Source organism: Psittacula echo (genome assembly GCF_963264785.1).
Source record: "Psittacula echo genome assembly, chromosome: 1".
Classification (NCBI taxonomy): Eukaryota; Metazoa; Chordata; class Aves; order Psittaciformes; family Psittacidae; genus Psittacula; species Psittacula echo.
In genome coordinates this window covers 149,722,103-149,741,963 of record NC_137735.1, presented here as the reverse complement: position 1 = coordinate 149,741,963, position 19,861 = coordinate 149,722,103, and the positions used below count along the sequence as shown (strand labels likewise).

Below are 19,861 nucleotides of genomic sequence, written 5' to 3'. Positions count from 1 at the left end.
AAGATTACTTACTCTGTTAGCACTAATACAAATTAACTGGTATGTTCCCCAGACAATTCTCAAGTCAAGAGAAAAGCCCTCTATTACGGATGGCTGCTTTTACCAGCTATTGGCATATTGTTGAAAAGTACTTAGTCATTTACTGTTAGCATACAATAGCTTGACTGAAATAGCAGCTAAAACCCGATGTTGTTAAACATAGCTTGCTCCTGCGGTAAATGTCAAAACGGTACTTGCCAATCTAATCACATTACTGGTACATTCTGCATTCAGGTCATCAGTGATTGTGTTCATTCCTTCCAGATCTGGGGCCAGAATATAAATCTCCTTCCTCTTTTGACATAAGCAATTGAACAAAGTAGTTTGTCTTGCACTGAGGGTTTTGGGTGGTGGGGTTTTGTGTTCATTTACTTAGGGGTTCTGGTTGGTTGGTTGTTTTTTAAAGATTACTCCAAGATTGTGATAAAAAGTACTTCCTTAAGCAGCAGTCCTCTGCAAGACAGCTCACAGAAGAGGAATGGGCTAGGGGATGCAGTATGGAATTTGATGAAATATCCCACTACAACTGCAATTCAGCAGTCCAATAACAGACATAGGTCAACTTCCAAAAGAAAAGGTGTACAAAAAGTGAACGTGTTAGAAGCTTCAAAATAGTTAATTGGACATAGACACTACAGAGAAGTGTCAAAAGAGAACAAATCCTAGTCTATAATGATTCTTTTCTTTTTAATGCACTTGCTGGGCATAAACTGCATCAGTACTGAAAAACACCGAAGTTCACAGCAAAGATAAAACCTGTAAAGTGAGACTGCCCTGACAAAAATAACACCTCAGTTACTAGTTCCACAACAGCCATTAACAACAGCCATTGTAAACAGCTAACATTTTGAAACAAGAAGGTAACCAATCCAGCATGCCAGTAAGTATTACAGTAAAGTGTCAGGAATGGATTTATTCCAGTACTACTCAGACTAAACAATATAGCTCATGAAGTCTCCTTTGTAGCAAGGACAATAAGGACATTAATCTCATCCAGAATTCTCAGCAAATCTCATTTTTTATTTCGTTCTCCTACAGGAGGGTCAGTTGGCCTCCAGCACAATGCCTAAAGTTCAGTCTTGCTCACCCTACTGCAGCCTGAAGTTACGAAAGAAGCCACAATTGGGGTCCACACTGTCCTCAGCTAAATTAGCGATCAGCTTTCTAGTTAATAAGGCAAGGAACTAAAGTAATTAAGTGTAGCTAGAAACTGAAGTGAAAGTGCTTAAGAAATACATGCAAACTTGCAATCACTTGTGTCCCCTCCTACTTCCTTTTACTCCCTATTTGTAGTAATAGCTTTTATTTGCCACTCAACTTCTCATATTCTTCAGTCCCACAGCTTCTCACTTTTACTCTGCAAGACAGTACAGCATTTTTCCCCTTATATAATCACATCAGGGAAGAAAATTATTCCAGAGGAGCCAAGTCCCTCTATCTCTTTGCACTGGATAAACCGGGCTTTAAAGACTAAAAATTATTAGCTGGCACAACCTATGTGTTAGTCCCCAACTTCTAACATGATCTAGTCCACAGCCAGTAGGGATATAACAGGACAGTGAGAGGATGAAGCTTTAAAACACTACAAAAAATTATTCTTCCTTAACTCTCAGCATGCCAAACAAGGCTTGTTACTTAGTCATACACTGTACACACTTCAGAATTACAGCTGAGCTTTAGAAGCCAGTAGTCTGCACTAGTTTTCTGGGTTTTCTTTAAGCTTTCCCACTACAAAAATCCATTTGCTTCAAAAGTAGGCAGCTACACTGCCATAAAGTAATATATTACTGAAATTCAGCCTTTTAAATGCAAACTGTGTAAGCTCGTATGACAGTCCAAATACTCCAGAATACTTAGCAATACTTCAGAAACTTACAGTCTGTTGTTAGGCCACAGGAGTCTCCCCTGTCAGCTGGTATAACTGAACGTTTACGAAGTTAACTAATGGAGAAAGATCAGGTGTTGCTCCAAGCAGTTTGACTAAATGCCAGACTTCAAGTGACCCAAAGACACAAAGCAAGACAATGAAGAATGAAAGATACCTCCCAGATATTAACAGGAAGAGTTGTTTGGGTTGTTTTTTGTTTTTTTTGTACAACCTATTTGCTTCTTTTAGGGTATTTCTGTTTACTCACTTCTTCCAAACCCCTCTCAGAATAGACACAGACCCTTCCAAATGAATGCAGAAATACAGACAGGTAACTGGATTTACTTACATAACTGGATCAAACATATTGCGAATCTTCAGACATGGTGTCAAGCTGTTCGGTGGTGAATTTCTTCTATCTAGATGAAATGCTACAAAGAAAAACAAATTTAACAGTATTGACAGTCATAATACCATCTAGTTAACATGTGCCAACTTTAGACATTAATACCTTGCTGGTTTTGCTAAGAATAATACTTTACTTCATATATGAAAAAGCATCAAGCAAATCAAGTTTCCCATAGTCTTCTACTGCGCTGAAGAAAAGGTACCATACTTAACTGACTTCTTTGGGTTTACAACTTCTACATTTAAAAAGAAAATGCACCCTCTTACATCCAGGCCACAGTACATGGAAGAAATCAGGATATTTTAAAAAAATACCATATAGTTGAAGAGAAAGTATTTGCATTACATCTCCATGAAAATACAGATATTCTTAACATCTGGAGCAAATTTTAAGAGCTACAGGTTAACCATTCAATTTTAACTGCCTGATGAATTTTCATTTCTTCCATGTCTGAGGCAATTCACTGCACATCTGACTAAGAAGTAGGGTGACATTTAGTAGAATCTTGTATCGCATCTGTATCGCAGTAACAGCTGTCAAAGAGCACTCGACAAGGATGGAGCTTTTGTAACCCTAAATGCTCTACACACGTGATCAAAAGCTTGCAGAAATTTGAAATGAAACACAGACAGAACAGATGTAAGAAGAAAAATGGAAGTTACAAATAACAGTAACGCTTTCAAAGCTGAACAATCCCATGAAATACATTCTGAAGTTCTGAAACAAACTTCTCTAAAGTCTTCGACTTGTCGGAGTTTCAACAGACTGCACCACTAGATGATGAATAAAGGAGCCCCTTCAGATACAGGTAAGGTAGTTGCATGCCTTGAGAAAGGCCAACAAAGCAGCAACAGAAATAGAAGGGGATAAGCTGGTAAAACAACTTTCAAGGCTTGAAGGAAGTTCTCCTTTGATGACTTGAGATTAATAGACTCAAGAGTTCAAACATAAGATTAAAATCCTCAACAAGAAAAATGATGCTCCAAAATGATGCTAATGCTTCTTCTTTGTACATTTGAAAAGTCTGACATTCAAGATGTTACACTGCAAGTGTTAGAAGTCTCACTTTTGGACAGATGTCACTACAAGTCTGTTCTCCTTACTGCTGACCTTTTAACAGAAAATCTTGCAAGCATGTCTGAAATACACGAATGCTCTTCTGTATGTCACCAGAACAAAAACCGTGTCATGTACAAGAAATTCAGTCATGTGGAAGACCCGGCATGTGATAGACAAGCACTAACCAAGAGAAAACTCACTGTCTGCAGATATGGCATAAACAAACTCACTCTTTATGTAAACACCCAAGAGGGAAAAAAAAAAAAAATACAATTACCAACTAGAAATTAGAAAAAGGGACCTCCAAATCTAATACAGAACCTACCACAACAACATTTTTAGTTATTTGGGGAAATTATTAGAATATACAGAGTCCAAGTCACCAATATCTGTAACAACTGCCTGATTTTCCTTAAGAATGAATAGCCTTCTAAATATGCTGGTGACACTGCATCTATCTCTGAGCTCCCTATAGTTTAAGGAAAAAGTCCTTTTTCAATAGCACATGGTTTTGTAAAGTTTTTTGCCCTTGATTAAAAATTACACATAGGGTATACAATAAAAACTTTACAGAACTAAGCAACATTGAAAAATAAATGGACTTACCTCGCTCATGTAGGTTGGCTCCAGCAGATCAAGGGGGGTGAAATGTCACCAGCATATTGTACACTGGGGCACCACACCATGCTGGAGAAGGTGATCTGGGGTAGCCTAGTCATGGACCTGGACCTGAAAAGGTGTGGGGTTGAGGAAATTATGTGCTGATTGTTAATAATTAGGTTTATTCAGCACATGGTTTTAACCCAAGGATGAAAAGAATGGGGAGGTTATTTGCAGAGACTCTAGGCCCAGAGGATCAACATTTCTGAAAGCTGTTTATGAATTCCAGCTACATCACTGAGCTTTGCCTGATCCAATTTCTAATAACCTTGATGTCCTGTTTATAAGATCTCAAGTGTTTGCAGAGATGACTTCAGCCAGAACACACTACCAGCACAAAACCAATCTGCCACCAACTTAATGGAACTTTATACTCGTAGAGCAAGTGTGCCCAGAGCAGTGCAGCATATAAAAATAAAGATGAATCCTGCTTTTTCACAAAAATGTTTCGAAGTCAGGGTAAATTAAGAGAAACTTTTGCAACTTGGAGGGAGCTTTTCATGTAGAGAGGAGAAAAAAAAAATGGCCACAGAAACCAGTAAGGCACAAAATTAATGCTAGCACAGGAACAAGCATTAGAATATATACCAGAACTGGGACCACAAACGGCAGCTAAGGAAGACACAGACAAGTTTAAAATAATGCTGTACCTACACAGCAAAATTCAAAATACTGTAGCTAACGGGTGTCTCTTCAGCTTCATTGCCCATCTGTAACAATTAATTCTCCCCTTCCCTCCAAAAAAGCAAGTTTAAAACACAAGTCTGTTCAGATTTCAATACCGATTATTTGAAAAATTACACTGGTATGCAGCATACAAAATATTCTCTTCACAATAAGTGCATAAGCAGATGTTCTTGTGGGACAACAGTCTAAGCTACACCATAATTAACTAAGCACTTTACCTGCTATTTCTTTTCCTAAGCAGGTCTCGAGAGCAAGACTCCCAAGATGAGGGTAAAAAGGTGGAGATGAAATAGGAAAGCAGAAGCACAACTTTGCAACAAGTTACTGACAAGAAAATTGTTAGGCCTTTCATAAATGCCCCTTGGGGACTAGCAAGCACTTTCAAGAAAAGGAAGTCACTTTGTATCTCAATCATAATGTACTTTAGTTTATTATCTTAAACCGGAGATGACTGTATCATTCCAGATTCAAACAACAGCAGCAGCTAAAAGCATGTGCTTTCAAGCTCTTTATCACTGTCACTGGAATATGTCTACGATGAAAGTGGCTCTTGCACACACTTCAAAATGAACATCTAAGAAATTGTAGTACAGCTTTCTATACCTCTTGAATTAATACTGTACTGTTGCTAAAGGGATTCCCCGGTATCACCACAATGGATTATTAGACAGCCCACATCTTCAGATGTGGATTTGATGCACCGGATAAGGTTGAAGACTTGCATCAAGTATAGGTAGCCATGTGTCTCAAGAACAGCTTTATTCATGCTAAGCCACAGATCACTATAATTTATTTAAGTACTAACCCCTCTTACCAAAAGCAAGAACAAAAAAATATTTCGTTAAAAAAGTTGTGTTAAAGTGCATAATGAAACACCAGGCTTTTCAGTAAACAAGAAATATACTGAAATAAGAACTACTAAATGTTATTAAGAGAGAAGAGGACATTTGATTGGGCTTTAATACAGATAAGCTCAGCTGTAGAAGACCAGCATAGGATGGATACAACATTTTACAACCACCAGAAAATACAGAATTTTCTTGCAATAGTTAAGGACAGAATTGGTTTAGGGTTGGGGGTTTTTTATTATTGTTGGTTTTGGTTTGTTGTTTTGTTTGGTTGGTTTTGGGTTTGCCTTTGTTTTGTTTGGTTTGGGTTGGTTTTTTTTAATGTGGAGAAAGGATTATATTCCTACAAGCCACGGAGAAGGGGTGTCATTCACACAAGGTAGCAGGTTAACTTCCATGCTGCAGGATGAAATATCATCCTAGATATGGTACTTCAGAGAACCTCTTTATCTCATCTCCAGAGCTGTCAAGGAACTTTAGCTATTGCTGTTAACTTACCTATGCTGGAGATCTGTCTACCTACTTTTCTTTAGTGCTCCAGTTATGAGAGGCGTGACAGGACAATAGTATCTGTTCTTTCAAAAGCAAACTGAACACATTTGTTTTCTACTCCATCGATTTAATTACACTTTAGCATGATCAAGACTGTTTTTCAATTGACAATTATCCTGTCAGCTGCTTCAAAACAGTCACATTTGTCCATCATCCTACCTTTTTCTTTTTTTGACAGATACATCTACTGTATGCAGTGGGTAGCATTTCAAAAGAAGTGCACCAGACTTTATTGTGGCCCAGTTCAGAACAAAACAAATCCCAAACTGCCTGTCAAAACACAGGATGCGTTCTGAAATACTGGACAAAATGCCACAGTGATGTTTGAAGTCTAAATGCTAACAGGCAGTAGAGCCTAGATCTTCATGCATGCTGTAGGTCCCATACTTAAAATGCATGCTATCATCTACCAATATCCTAGTACACACTGAGAGGTCAAGAGGCTTTCTTCTTGAATTGTGCATACTCTCAGCATTGTGATCTGCCACAGAGCACTATCAGATCTCAGCTTAAAAAAATTGTGACCTTGAAATATATTCACAAGATTCAAACCCCAGAATTCAGTCTGATTTTATATGTACTGAGTTTGTTCATACCCTAGCAGTCTTGAAGAGTAGTTAGATTTATGAAGTTTTATATTCAAACATCAAAACTGAACAATGAACATTGATTTATGCTTCAAAAAAATTAAATGACACATACATACAGAATTCCTAACATCAGCAAAGAAACAGCTGTGCAAAAAGTACAAGGCTTATACAAGGCACACAAAACAGAAAGACCCTTTGCATGTGAAAATAGCCTTTGCCTGCTGACTACCAAGATGTACAGAGCCCAGATGACCTATGTCATTTCAGCCACCCCTATTTCCATGCCCCACTATTAGAGGTAAAGTATGCATTTTCAGTTCTTCAAAGATCATTGCTGAACTACAAACATAACAAGAAAACTAGGTAAGTTGCTATTAAAAGAACTGAAATTTCATTCAGGATAGATGTTAATATATCCTATTCCAGAGAAAGCCTAGAGTCTTACATACATACTCTAGGCAACACACAGCTAAAAGCCACAGCTGAGAGGTACATTATTCTGTCCATGTTCACAATGATTTACAGTCGGTATCAGATTCTCAGATTCAAATGGTACCTAATAGTAGCTGCAAGACCTGTCTCTCTAGGAAGTTTTGGAAACTACTGTTTTGCAGGGAGCCTTGAATTCCATGTAGCCAAGCAGCACCTAGCTATCACACACTAAAGTCTTCCAAACCAAGGAAAATCCAACTGGGACTTCTAACACAGGACAGAAGGTTATGGAGTGATTTATATTGCAGTCAAACAGGACAAGAAAAACTGAGAGCAAATGAGCAGTAAATGAGAAATTCCAGAACTGGAATGATCGTGTTTTACAGCCTGTATTGAACAATAAACTACATAGAAGATTCAGCTTTATAATGTACCTAGCTTGCAGAAGCTATGCTCAATTTAAGCATTTGAAAATCTATCATGACAGTATTACAGAGCTAGAACAGAGGCAGCTGTTGATGAAACCCACCATTTCTGTACTGCACATCACTAATGGAGAATATCCTAGAAAGAAAAAGCCCTGCAACTCTTGTAATAAAGTTACTATTCACATCTTACTAAAATTTTCAGAAACTGAAATCATGTAACACAGTTGTCACAGCAGAATGCCATGTTACTATTACTGCAAGACAACAACTGTCTTCAAGAACCTCAAGCCTACAGTAGTATTCACAAGGTATTTTAAAAAGGAGCCTTCATTTCCAATGAATGATTTAAAATGAGCAACATAATGCTAAAACCAGTAGTGTAACTGAGAAGTATATAATGATAACCCAACATAACACTTTGCACAGACAAGAAAGAAACTGGACCCAAGAACACTAAGACCCTCGTCCTATAACATACCAACTATCTGCAAATAACTCAAAACGTTTGGCTTTTCAAGTTGACAGACAGCATTGTTCAGTTTTACTTTACACTTGCAGAAACACAAAAAGACCCACAGGCAGAAAGCATACACAGAACTTATGAAAACATGCAAGTGGCCTGGGACAAAACAAAAAACATTAGCAGTACTAATGATCACCTGAGTAGGTGATCAAGTTTGCTACAGCGTTATGTGTTCCAGGCCACAAAGAAGCTCTTTCTGTCTGTCTTTGGAAAGGAAATAATCACATTGAAAGGAGCTACTTTAAAAGGTACCTTCTTTTGCACGAAACAATAAAAACATTGTTTCTTACAAATAACAGTGTATGCCAGTAAAAAGCAAAATAAGAGAGCCTGTTACTACTAGCATTACTTAAACTAAGACTAACATTAGAATACTCAAGAACATAGACAAGAGTGCAATTACTTGCCAGTGGAAATTTTTACTTTGAGTGGGACCAAGGAGAGCAGAAAGTCTGTTTGAACTAGGCTTTTTTTAACATCTCATACAACGCCACAGAAATAACACATGGTGCAACCTTGGTAACATTTGATTTAAAGTTGAACTAAACTGAAGAAGCACCCACTCTCTCCTCGCTCACCATCAAAATAAGCTGATGAGTTTACATACTAGGATTTTCCACAACATTTATTTCAGTCCCACTGGAGAGATAATACAGCATTACAGAACAAAGTAAGGCAAGACTGACTCTTTAAGATATTCACAACAAGTAAACAACTGGCAGTTAAAATTTCACTTTAAACATTAACCTTCACACTCAAGACACTAGTAGACATGACCAGTCATGTCATTTTTCATTGACAAAAATATAAACCCACCCAAAAAACCCTAAGAACTAGGATCACTGATAAACTGTACAGGACAACTGTAAACCCAGTGGGTTCTTGCCACTTTGCTCCATCCACTGCAAAATTTATGTATGACAACAGCTTCCTCCATTAAAGAATGCTTTGCTGCACCACAGAGCTTCAAATACAAAACACAGTAGAGAAAATCATTTCTAACAGAAAGGGAGCACTACGAGGAGATACTAAAAATCCACATTCTGCTGACTGGAGTCATTTGTCCCAGCAGTTTCCCTTTCCAAATAAACAAACATCTCTTCCTCCAAACTCTGTCTTTAGGTACTTCAATGATAACAGTAGGAAAATCAAGTCTACAAGCTCCAATTTACCTGCTGTCAGATACAACCAATAACATTACTTCCAGTAAGCATAAGGGATGTCAGAATTTGACCAACTAAAGAGTATTTTATTTTTTTTATAATTCATAAAAGGAACAAGCAACTCACTTTGGCTACAAGCCCTCTGCTGTATTTCTCCAGTAGCTGTAACAGAAAAAGCTCACTTTGCTTGAAAACAAGGCAGACACTGAACGCACAGTCTACTGGACAAGATAATAGAGAAATAGCACTGACAGTTCATAGTACTTAAAGGTGTGAGAGAATAAAAGTCTTTCATCTTCAAGCAACAAAATACCAGTATGATGCAGAAATCATAATAATTATATTTACAAAATATAACTAAACTTCAGTACCTTGGCCTTGCCACACTTTCGATGGTATAACTAAAATTTTGTCACAAACTGCAGAAGGTTGCATCCATTTCCAAACCAAAAACTCGGCACCACCTATTCTTCGTGTCTCTGTGCGAACTCTAGATTCATTTGCTGCAAGAAAGTCAACTGCTCTATTCCAGACTTTCCTCATTTTCCTCCTTAAAAATCAAAACAAGAATTACAAAGTCAGAATTATAAAAATCTGCATAGCTGACATCCAGCACGTAACAGAAATCCAACGTTCTCCCCACACATACTTGTGTCAATAAGAATCTCCAAGATGTAACAGTATGCAACCTGCTGAAATTAAATTAACTGACCAATTTATTTTTACTATTTTTCCTTACTTAAAGGAAATTCAGTACTTCCAGTGAGAACATACCTGTCCTGAGGCGGTATTAGAGAATCATGTACGTGTAAAATAGGCATGTAAGGCTGCAAGTCTTTGTTTTCAGAACATGCCTCACTGTGACTTCTTAGAACACCTGAGGACACCAAAAGAAAAACAGGTAACTATGTAGTTCATGCAAATATTAAGAAAAATATCAATTCTGGCAATAAACAGCTACTCTGAAGACCCTCCCAATTTCAGTAGTTAAGATGTTTTTCACATTTTGAAGCACTTTTCCTCCTAACCATGCTGAACGCAAATCAAGAAAAAACTAACCACCTACAGTGCCTCCAAGTACCCCAAATAACTTTAAAGGAAAAAGAGTTCTTGCAGTTATTCTTGATTGGTACTTCTACCTGTTGCCAAAGACTTTGAAAACAAGGGCTTTCCTTCACCCAAAAAACTTCATTTGCAAACAAAAAATGTAGAAAATGGTAAAAACAGGAAAACAGCTCCAATTTGTCTACCATCTCTATATTTATGATGATTGCCATAGGTGAAAGTAATAAGACAATTTAAGTAACAATGCAGCCCAAAACAAAAAGAAAACCCTACAGACACAAACAACTGAAAACATTGTGGCTCCAAGTAGAAAGGCAGAATTTCAGAACTCAATTAGGCAGTCTATTTTAGAAAAGTAATTTCTGCTCAAAGTGACTAATTAAAAAGCTTTTTTTTTTCTCTGAAAAGCCATTAAGGATGAATTTAAAGCTAACACATGCTTTAGGACTGGATATTTTAGCTAAAAGACAGCTGAAAAAGATATTTTAAAAAAAGCAACATGTCACCATGCTTCTAGTCACTGCATTTTTATTTGGTTTTAATGGTAAGATAAATTCCTATTGACTTGGTTGTATTTTATTATAGCCAAATTGGACACAAATTACAACTGTTATACCAAAAGCTTTGATTAGGTTTAAAGGATGATTAAAAAAAAAAAAAAAAAAAGAGAAACTAAAACATAAACCACACATTTGACCAAGAAATCTAACAGCATGATAACCAACAAGTAAACAGGAAGCAACCATAACTGAATTAATGGCAGTACTTTAAAAGATTATACAGAGCTGATACAGATATATCCGATGTGACTTAAGAAGCCATACCTATTATTTTTACCACCATATCATACATCTGCCTCGTTTCTTCTTCTTCTTTTGCCCAACGGTATTTCATATAGTGCAGGACTCCCCAGACCACTGCTACACCTGCATTAAGATGTATAATACTCTTTAAATGGTACTAGAACATTTGTTATTTAACAGTCTACATTCAGGATCTCTTAACAATTAAAAAAGCCTCAACACACATATACACAAATTACAGTTATGCAGTTTGTTTTGTATACCAGTGATCACAAGGCAACATTAACTGGTATATCAAAGAGACTGAGGGACACCATTTCAGGCCAACATCAGTGTTAACGACAATACATTTAACTTTCATGCTATGCTTTATTTTTTAAAAGGTGCTTCAAATTAACCTCAATTACAGATAAGAAAGTTGAGATATGCAGCAATTGCTCAGCATGACTGATGAGACCAGTGGCTGACTTGGATACCGAGTTTCATCTCCACATCCCAGTTCAACCCTCATATTGACTATTATCAGAAAGACAGCAATCTGGGACAGCTTGCCTCTGATTCTTTCGGTTCACCAAAAGGCTGCTGAAGGAGGTTTCAAGTTTTCTGCTCATAAGCATGAGACTGTTAAGATACAGGGATAAACAATTTATTAGATATGCAATAGGTGTATGAGATGAACTCTGCATCTTCAGTATTTCTAACCAGCCACATGGAAAGAAGTGTCTGCACTCAGCGGTATCATGTTTATGCTGCATAGTTTTCACTATGGTTAAGAATTAAATAAACTTGAAAGAATTTGAATCTTCACTATCAAAACCTAAATTAGTCAGTTTACTGAAGGAGTAAATACATTTTTACAACATAGTTTTAGACACAAGAAATTGTGGTGACAATCATGTTGGGTATCCAACTTCTCCTAACACTATAAAAATTATCTTTTCTGTAGTTATGTTTCTAAAACTCCTGGAATATCCTCAAAATTAAGGCTATCATGTCTTTTTACTGAGCATTTTGCTTTTTCAGATCAGTTCAACCTGCAACTTTTGAAACTCACAAGGTATTGCTTTGGCAGGGAAAAGAGTTCCCAAAGCATGAATATATCCAGTTGACAGCAGCAGCAGATGATAGCAATCAATGTGAAAACACAGTGGTGCAACAGAAGCACAAACTGCACTATAACCAAGGTGCTGATAGAACTCCAAGTTCTGTGCTTGAATAAAACCTTTTAAACATGCTGTTTACTTTTCTCTGTGCACTTACATAAACACAAGTTAAAACGAAAAAAAAAATATATTTTTTTACTAACTTACCCAAAAGCAATATGGACAATCTGTGAGTTACGTTAACAAATGCTCGTCGAAAACGACACCTGAAAGACATCTTTGGACTAGTGGATTCCAAATACTTCACATCTGTCACATTAGTTACATCCCTCTCATTAGAGTCATTGCTGAGACACCTAGGCAAAAATATGCAGTATTTATAAAAACGGATATATTCATATTAAGTTACGAAGAAATTAAGAAATAAAGACCACTTACTTTATGCCAACATCTTCCCCACTATTCAAGATCCATTGTAATGCTGTGTTAAGTACACTTTCATATTCTGGATCTAAACTCTGTCAGAAGACAAATAAGAGTAATTTAATGAGTAATTTAATAAATAACCAGAAAGTTATTATGCCACAATAAAATTCAGATACTACACAGATGAGTAGCCAAAACTATATGGTTTTGTTCTTGATTCTTCAGACTTTGTGTAAGTGTTCACCACACAAACTGAATCTACCTAACACTATGAGTGGTTATCAGACTTGCTAGCATTCCTCAAATTAAGGACTACTTGAAAATTCAAGCCACATTCACTGTTTATTAACAATTCTGACCTGCAGCAAGAAAAAATATTCAGCCACTAGGCGGTGCTCATTGAAAGTCTACTTTACTAGTAAAACTTAAACTAGTTATAAACTCAGCTGAAAATGGGTCGTGTAAAAGCAGTTCAGGTCTTTTTGTTTGTTTATTTTAAGAAGCTTGAGGAAAACACAATTCAGCTGCTACCTTGCAAATAGACGAGCGCTTTGTAGCTCAAGAACTGATATAACTATATATAAATGGACTTTTCTAAATTAGTGGGTGTCAGCTATCACAGGAGGACATTCACTGCTGAGCTACAGCTGCCTCCACAGTTTGCCTTGCATGCTCTTTTGCAGACAAAGAAAAGCAAAAATTGAAGTTACTATTGTACTTGAAATTATAACTCTCCAAGCAGATTTATCTCCATTTTCCCTTTGAACCTCACATAGTGTAACTGCCCTAGAATTAAATGAGCACTTAAAAAAAAAAAAAAAAACCAAACCAGTAACTGTTTACTATTTTACTCTCAAAATGACAAATTTTCATGTGATATTTGACCTTATCAGAGCTAAAACTGTTGTTATAAAAACTATCATGCTTTCAGCACAATAGACAGGTATGTGACAGACCATCAGTTATCTGGCATCAACTCAGTATCTTCCAATGTATCCTTCCAATGCACTGGTTTTAACAGATATCAAGTATCATTGCCAAACCCTAAGCCAGCGTTAACAGCTGCTTCAGGATGTTCTAAACATTGCCCCTTTTTGTCTGCTCTGTATACATTTGCCAAAATGTAAAAGTTCTATGTATTCTTACATTAAAAGTCATGTCAACTTATTCTTCCCCCCTGTCCCATGCGATCAAAGAAATGTTACACTCTCAGCCTTTTAAAAGCTTCAAGTAGTTTTCCACTGAAGGGTACACCAATGTGGGTTAAAATATACCCTACAGCTGTCAAGACAAGGAAAGAGTCATGTTTTATTTGGGGAGTGAGACAGGGGAATGACAGCAGAGAGTGGGATTTCGTAATTCTGCACACCTATCAAATTAACAAAAAGGCCTTTTTTGACCATTTCTATTTAAAGCATCAATGAATGGTGTCTCCATACAGCTGCTGCCTGTCAGGCTCACTGCACACATCCATGCATCTGCTTCTCCTCCCAAAGAAAGGAAGAGTGTATCCTTTCTACTAAGTCTCAAAACATAGTATACTGATTTCTGAAGAAGCTTCTAGAAATTTGAATTTCATAAACTTATTATTTTAATGTTGGTCAACAACCTACATCAATCCAAATTATGCCCTGGTGTTTTAACTAAAGGGGAAAAAGACCGCACATTATTGAAGCACTGCTGTCTACATTTCCATTGCAATTAAGAGTTTCCTTCACCTTTCCTGTCCCCCAAAACCTCGCTACATCCCCAAATAAAAACTGTAAGCGTTAAAGACATAATTCCAAACATTTCCAAATAACATTCAATATTAAGTCAAACTTCAGTCAATAAATTAGCTATGAAAGCAGGCCTTACAAACTGAAAAACTTACACAATCCTTATATGCAATCAACAAAAAGAAATACCTCATTCACTTACTTTTAAATATTCAGCTGCCTCCTGGATGGTAAGATTTCTTTGAACAGAGCTGCCACATTCATGTTCCCCTGGTAAAAAGAAATTTTTATTTACTTTGATATACTTATTACCGCATTATATAAAATAACATCACCTAAACACAAGCTTACAGTTAACACAATCTACACAAGCAGCAGTAGCTCAGTAATTCCCAAAAGTTCCACTAAAAATATGGAAAAAATCTTTGGACAGATTTCTCCTTCAAAAAGCTAAAAAATTTGGAGACTGCTACAGCTAATTATATGCACAAATCACATCAATACAACATCATGTACTGCTCAGAAAGTATAATTTAGTATTTACACTCAAAGTAGAACAAAAGGCAGTATGAAGAACTAACAAAAGGATGTTACCATAAAACAGTTGCTGCACTCCAAATCAACTTCTTCCAAACAATTTCCATTTACTCTGAAACATGTACTATCTTTTATACAGACCAAGTTAGTCCCAGTTGCAACATACCCCTAGTAGTATTTCAGTCACTATGAAGTTACTACATTTCAGACTGGTCCAAGTTATCACAAGAACTCATCATCTTCCTGAACATGCACAAAATCCCAACATGGCCTGAAACTGGTGTTTTTACCATCCTCCTAATTATTTTGGAAAATATGCAGAAGTAGTCAGGAAATAAAGTATTTCCAGATGTACAAAAATGTACAGTCAGCCCTCACAGCCATGTGCCATCTTCCTGATTTTCTTTGTTAAACTGAAGGTACCCAATTCATGTAAAAAATATGCAGTGACAATCCATGATTTTACTGTGACATTAAAGAGGAAACAACAAATCCAGTCTTTTACTGACTCAGGCTTACGCTTGCCTTATCTTCCCAAATCTATGCCAAAATTATTATTCTCAAAGCCATAGCAAGGCTAGGAAAGTTTAGGATACTCATATATATACAAAATATAAATCTTTGTTTATACTCTTAAAGTATTTAAAAATCAAAATTACTCCACACTGGAATACCCTTTAAAATGGAGCAATTTCATGTATTAATTCCCTACACAAACAAAAACACTTGAGGCGATGTGAGCAATCAGGAAACACTAGCAAGTTACGGAGAAGCATCTTCATGTCTCATTCACACTACTGAGAACCAAAGAAATATATGTTTCTATGAAGGAAAAGTCCTTTCTAGAGTGCTAAAAGAAGGCCTTTCTAGAGTGTTAAAAGAAGGCCTTTCTAGAGTGTTAAAAGAAGGCCTTTCTAGAGTGTTAAAAGAAGGCCTTTCTAGAGTGTTAAAAGAAGGCCTTTCTAGAGTGTTAAAAGAAGGCCTTTCTAGAGTGCTTTTACTTTAACACATTTGTACTTGAACACATTTAAGTGAATTTGCCCTTGCAAGCACATCATAACAGGGATGCTCTTCTCTTACTTCTGGGTTATAGAGAAATAAGAGCACTGTTTTTAAGAGTGCTCATATGCTATTTGGCCTATAAGTGCTGCTGGAACCAAGCCTGTGTGCATGCCCGTATTTTCAATCAAGCACTGAGCAGAAAAGATACTACTTTAAAAGTTGTTTCACTTGATAACTCAAACGCAACAGTTTAGACTTTCAAAGTGCCAGAGTCTGTCTAAGGGCAAAACTGGTGAAAATTGATACCACCTTATCAAAAACAAAACCAAACCCACTCTGAATTTAGAAGTCAGTACCAGAACTGGAGTTAAGGGCTATTCCTGTATGTAATATAGGCAGAAATTCTGTTTGTGTAGCATAAACTCTACAACCTGTAAATTTACATCTGTAATCATCAGCAATTTCATGTTTCAAGATTAGCAGACTTGGGATAACTACGTATAATACTCATACAGTGTCTGCTGAAAACATACTAGCTTAAATCTAGAACTGATGGAATAATTACAACAAAGCCGAAATGCATCTCTGTAAGAACCCATATGTACAATCTCAATCAGGTATTAAATCCCATGACATAAGCAGGTCTGATAAGTATTCATCCATTTAAGCTGGGGTTTTCTAGGGGTATTTTTTCTTGTTCAGTAAGATCTAAAGTCTTCTTGGGGTCCTTCTAATACAGAAAAAACATGTCAGTCTTAACTTCACTCAACAGAACAGCTTATGAGAGCAGAGGGGTGAGGCCTTCTGCTTAGGGGCTTTTATTTGTTTGGAAATCCCATTTATGAAATAAGTAAGAATAGAACGGATGAGATCAATACACAGAAAACAGACAAAAAACACATAAGCAGAAGGCCAGACTGGGAAAAATTAATTCTTAAAAACAAGTTCCAGGATTCAGTTTGGATGTTCTTTTGAGAACACAGTATCACTATTACCTCTTATAAGAGTACAAAAGCTTCCTGAGATGGGGGACTACTGAATTACTTCAGTAGTTTTAAATTCTAATCTCATTTGCCTTCTTCCAGAATTACATTTATGCAGTATGCAGCATGCAGCCAACACACTGATTTCACAGCTTCTGGTCTCATCCTCAAAACTCAGCAGACAGCTTCCTCACAGTCCTGCTTCTGAATCTCTTTCTTCAGACTGTACTCCCCCTGAGCAAATTCAACAGTTACAAACTCTTTTGCTGCCTAGGCTTTGACAACGTTGAAGTTCAAATTACGCTCATGAAATGCTGGGGGGAGTTAGAAGGGGTGGGAATAAAAATTACTTTCATCTTGCCTCCCACTCTTTAAACCAGTAAGGTAAATCAGAGTTACAGAGTTTCCAACTGCTTTTTGAACAGGACTGAGATACAGTTTCTCATTCCAACCCATCTATTGCTGAGAACCATTTAACAGTTTTCTTCTGAGAAACTCATGAATTTGAAAGCCTGCAGAAAATCAGGCAATTCACAAGTTAGACAACCTTCTGGTTTACTGCAAACAGTAGGATATTCCTATATGCCATTTCAGTCACCAATTTAGCTAATAGTTCTGCAAATGAAGGCTTACTTTGAATAACTTTGGTGCAATCATTAACCACTTGGCCTGGAAACCCTCTTTCCATAGTATGAGCCAAAAATGTTTCTCAGCTGTTCCATTTGAGGCCCTATATGCAGGAATAAAACTGAAGCAGAGGCAAAAAAAATTTTATACAGGTCTGCTCACAAGATAGGTCTGTCTTTATAAAAAATGTCCCTCTTTTAAAATGTCCTATTGCAGGCTTGTAGAAAGGATGGCTCTTTGTGCTCAAACTTTTCTTGTGCAGAGATGACTTCAATTTCAAGTAGAAGCAGAAAGCCATTCTACTTGCCTTTATAGGGAGGTAAGAAGTAAAATATCCCAGCAAGGACCACAGAATTAACTTTTAGCTTATATTAGGGTATTTATGCAAGCCACATTAAGAAGTCAAGACCTTCTAGAAACACTAACAAAAAGCAACTAAAGGCTCAACTCTAAAGAAATATCTAAGTCTGTTCTCACAATTGCTTTCAATACAGAAAATAAGCCAGATCTGCTTTTCCATGCAGACTAGAATAACTGACTTATTCAGGCATTTAGCTTAATTTATGAGCTGCAGCCGATCCAGTTAACAGAAATATTCAGAATTTTAAAATATTTGCTTTACAATGTAAACAATCCTCTCATTTGGTACCAAAACCAAAACCCAGTGGAAAGCTAATACTTTACGGAACACATGGATTTAACACAGATCTCTAGCTTATAGCTTGATGTAATACAATCAACAAATACAAAAAGCAACCAGTGTAGAAAATATTTGTTTAGCAGGTCTCATGCTTACAGGTTACTTGCTAAAGTGGGTATCTGAAGAAAAGCAGGAGCAGAACAAGTGTTGTAAGAGCAAGTAAGACTGTCTGATCTCCCAAAGGCAAATCAACAGTTTAATAACACTGCAGAAAACCAGAACTTGCTAAATAATCATTAAATCACTCGTTGGCAGTAGCATAATACCAGTTACCTGAAGAACTAAAGATTAAGGAGAGTGACAGAACAGAGAGCCTGTGACAACAATGAAACACAGTAGCTAACACCTGAAATTAATATTAGCAATAGTTAAGTGTTTTGCCAAGATTTTCTTCCAGCCATGGATTTACCAGTCAGTCTTATTACATATGGAAATCTAATTCACTTTTGCATCTCAAGGACCTGTGCTGTCCATTAGCTCACAAGGAAGCCATCTAAATCTGATAGATCATCCTCTGTGGAGAATGCCAAGCAAAAGAAACATCTAACTAAATAAAAATTCTTCATGTAGAAGAAAGTAGAGTCATAACCATGGGTAGCTGGCTGCTTCTTGTGGATAAAGTGGTTAGGTTTATTCATTTTGCAAGCCTGACTGAAAGATTGAAAATGGATGTGATCTACTGAAGTCTCTCCATGAAAGACAAACACATCTATTAATTAACATATGCCTGAATGAAGTCTAATTTAAATAAAGTACATATTTTGGTTTAGGAGAAAGTGTAAGAGACTGAAATATATACTGTCTATAAAAGGTTGCTGCTTTGAAGAAAGGCTAAACTATTAGCCAAGAACACACGAATACAAATCAGCTGAGAACTGGAGAAGCAGATACTGCTTCTCCCTCCAGTTTCTTATGAGGCAGGCATTATTCATCACACGTTTGGCAGACTAGTAATTCTGAGAACAGTGATGCATTAAAGGCAATTTATTTTTTTATAGGATAATTAAATAATTTTACATCATATCAGGGCACCACAGTACAAAATAGGCATCTACAGTTGAACACTGTCTATTAAGTCAAATAAAATCAGCAAACTGTTACCCCAACTTTCTTCCTTCCAAGAACTTCCGGTAGTTTACCTTCTAAAATGAAAGCTCCATTAGTTGCTCTTCAATTGAATTTGAAAAGGCAAGAAACTAGCTCAGTAGAATCACAAACTCATAGAATAGTTAGGGTTGGAAGGGACCTTAAGATCATCAGGCTCCAACCCCTCTCATGGGCAGGGACACCTCCCACTAAACCATGTCACCCAAGGCTCTGTCCAACCCAGACTTGAATACCACCAGGGACGGAGCATTCACAACTTCCCTGGGCAACCCATTCCAATGCCTCACCACCCTCACAGTAAAGAATTTCTTCCTTATATCCAACCTAAACTTCCCCTGTTTAAGTTTTAACCCGTTACCCCTTAAACAGGGGAAGTTTTGATTAGATAATATAAAAATAAAAAATAAAAAATAAAAATATAAGTCTAATAAAACAGAGGGCTAGAAACCAAATTCTGAAGGAACCATCTACATGGTAGTCAAGATGTTGAATAAAGCTTAACAGAACAGACTACTGCAAGTTTTCAGCCTGTG

General features: G+C 36.8%; 1 protein-coding gene across 5 annotated transcripts in view; it reads right to left on the bottom strand.

Annotated features, from left to right (window-relative positions):
- Window positions 1-19,861, bottom strand: part of LEMD3 (LEM domain containing 3) — a 51,208-nt gene that overhangs the window by 4,772 nt on the left and 26,575 nt on the right. Inside the window, exons 4-11 of one of the 5 annotated variants that reach the window (XR_013958790.1) lie at window positions 14,575-14,642; window positions 12,667-12,746; window positions 12,436-12,584; window positions 11,147-11,248; window positions 10,032-10,134; window positions 9,629-9,807; window positions 3,981-4,103; window positions 2,264-2,337 (exon numbers count right to left, since the gene is read on the bottom strand). Coding sequence is in view for 3 of the 5 variants with exons in the window: in XM_080637907.1 (XP_080494033.1) it covers window positions 2,256-2,337; window positions 9,629-9,807; window positions 10,032-10,134; window positions 11,147-11,248; window positions 12,436-12,584; window positions 12,667-12,746; window positions 14,575-14,642 (763 nt within the window). In the remaining 2 variants the exon portion in view is untranslated. Of the gene's footprint in view, window positions 1-2,255; window positions 2,338-2,743; window positions 4,104-9,628; window positions 9,808-10,031; window positions 10,135-11,146; window positions 11,249-12,435; window positions 12,585-12,666; window positions 12,747-14,574; window positions 14,643-19,861 lie in introns of those variants that run through there. The other 4 variants (XR_013958789.1, XM_080637907.1, XM_080637908.1 and 1 more) reach the window with 4 other exon arrangements.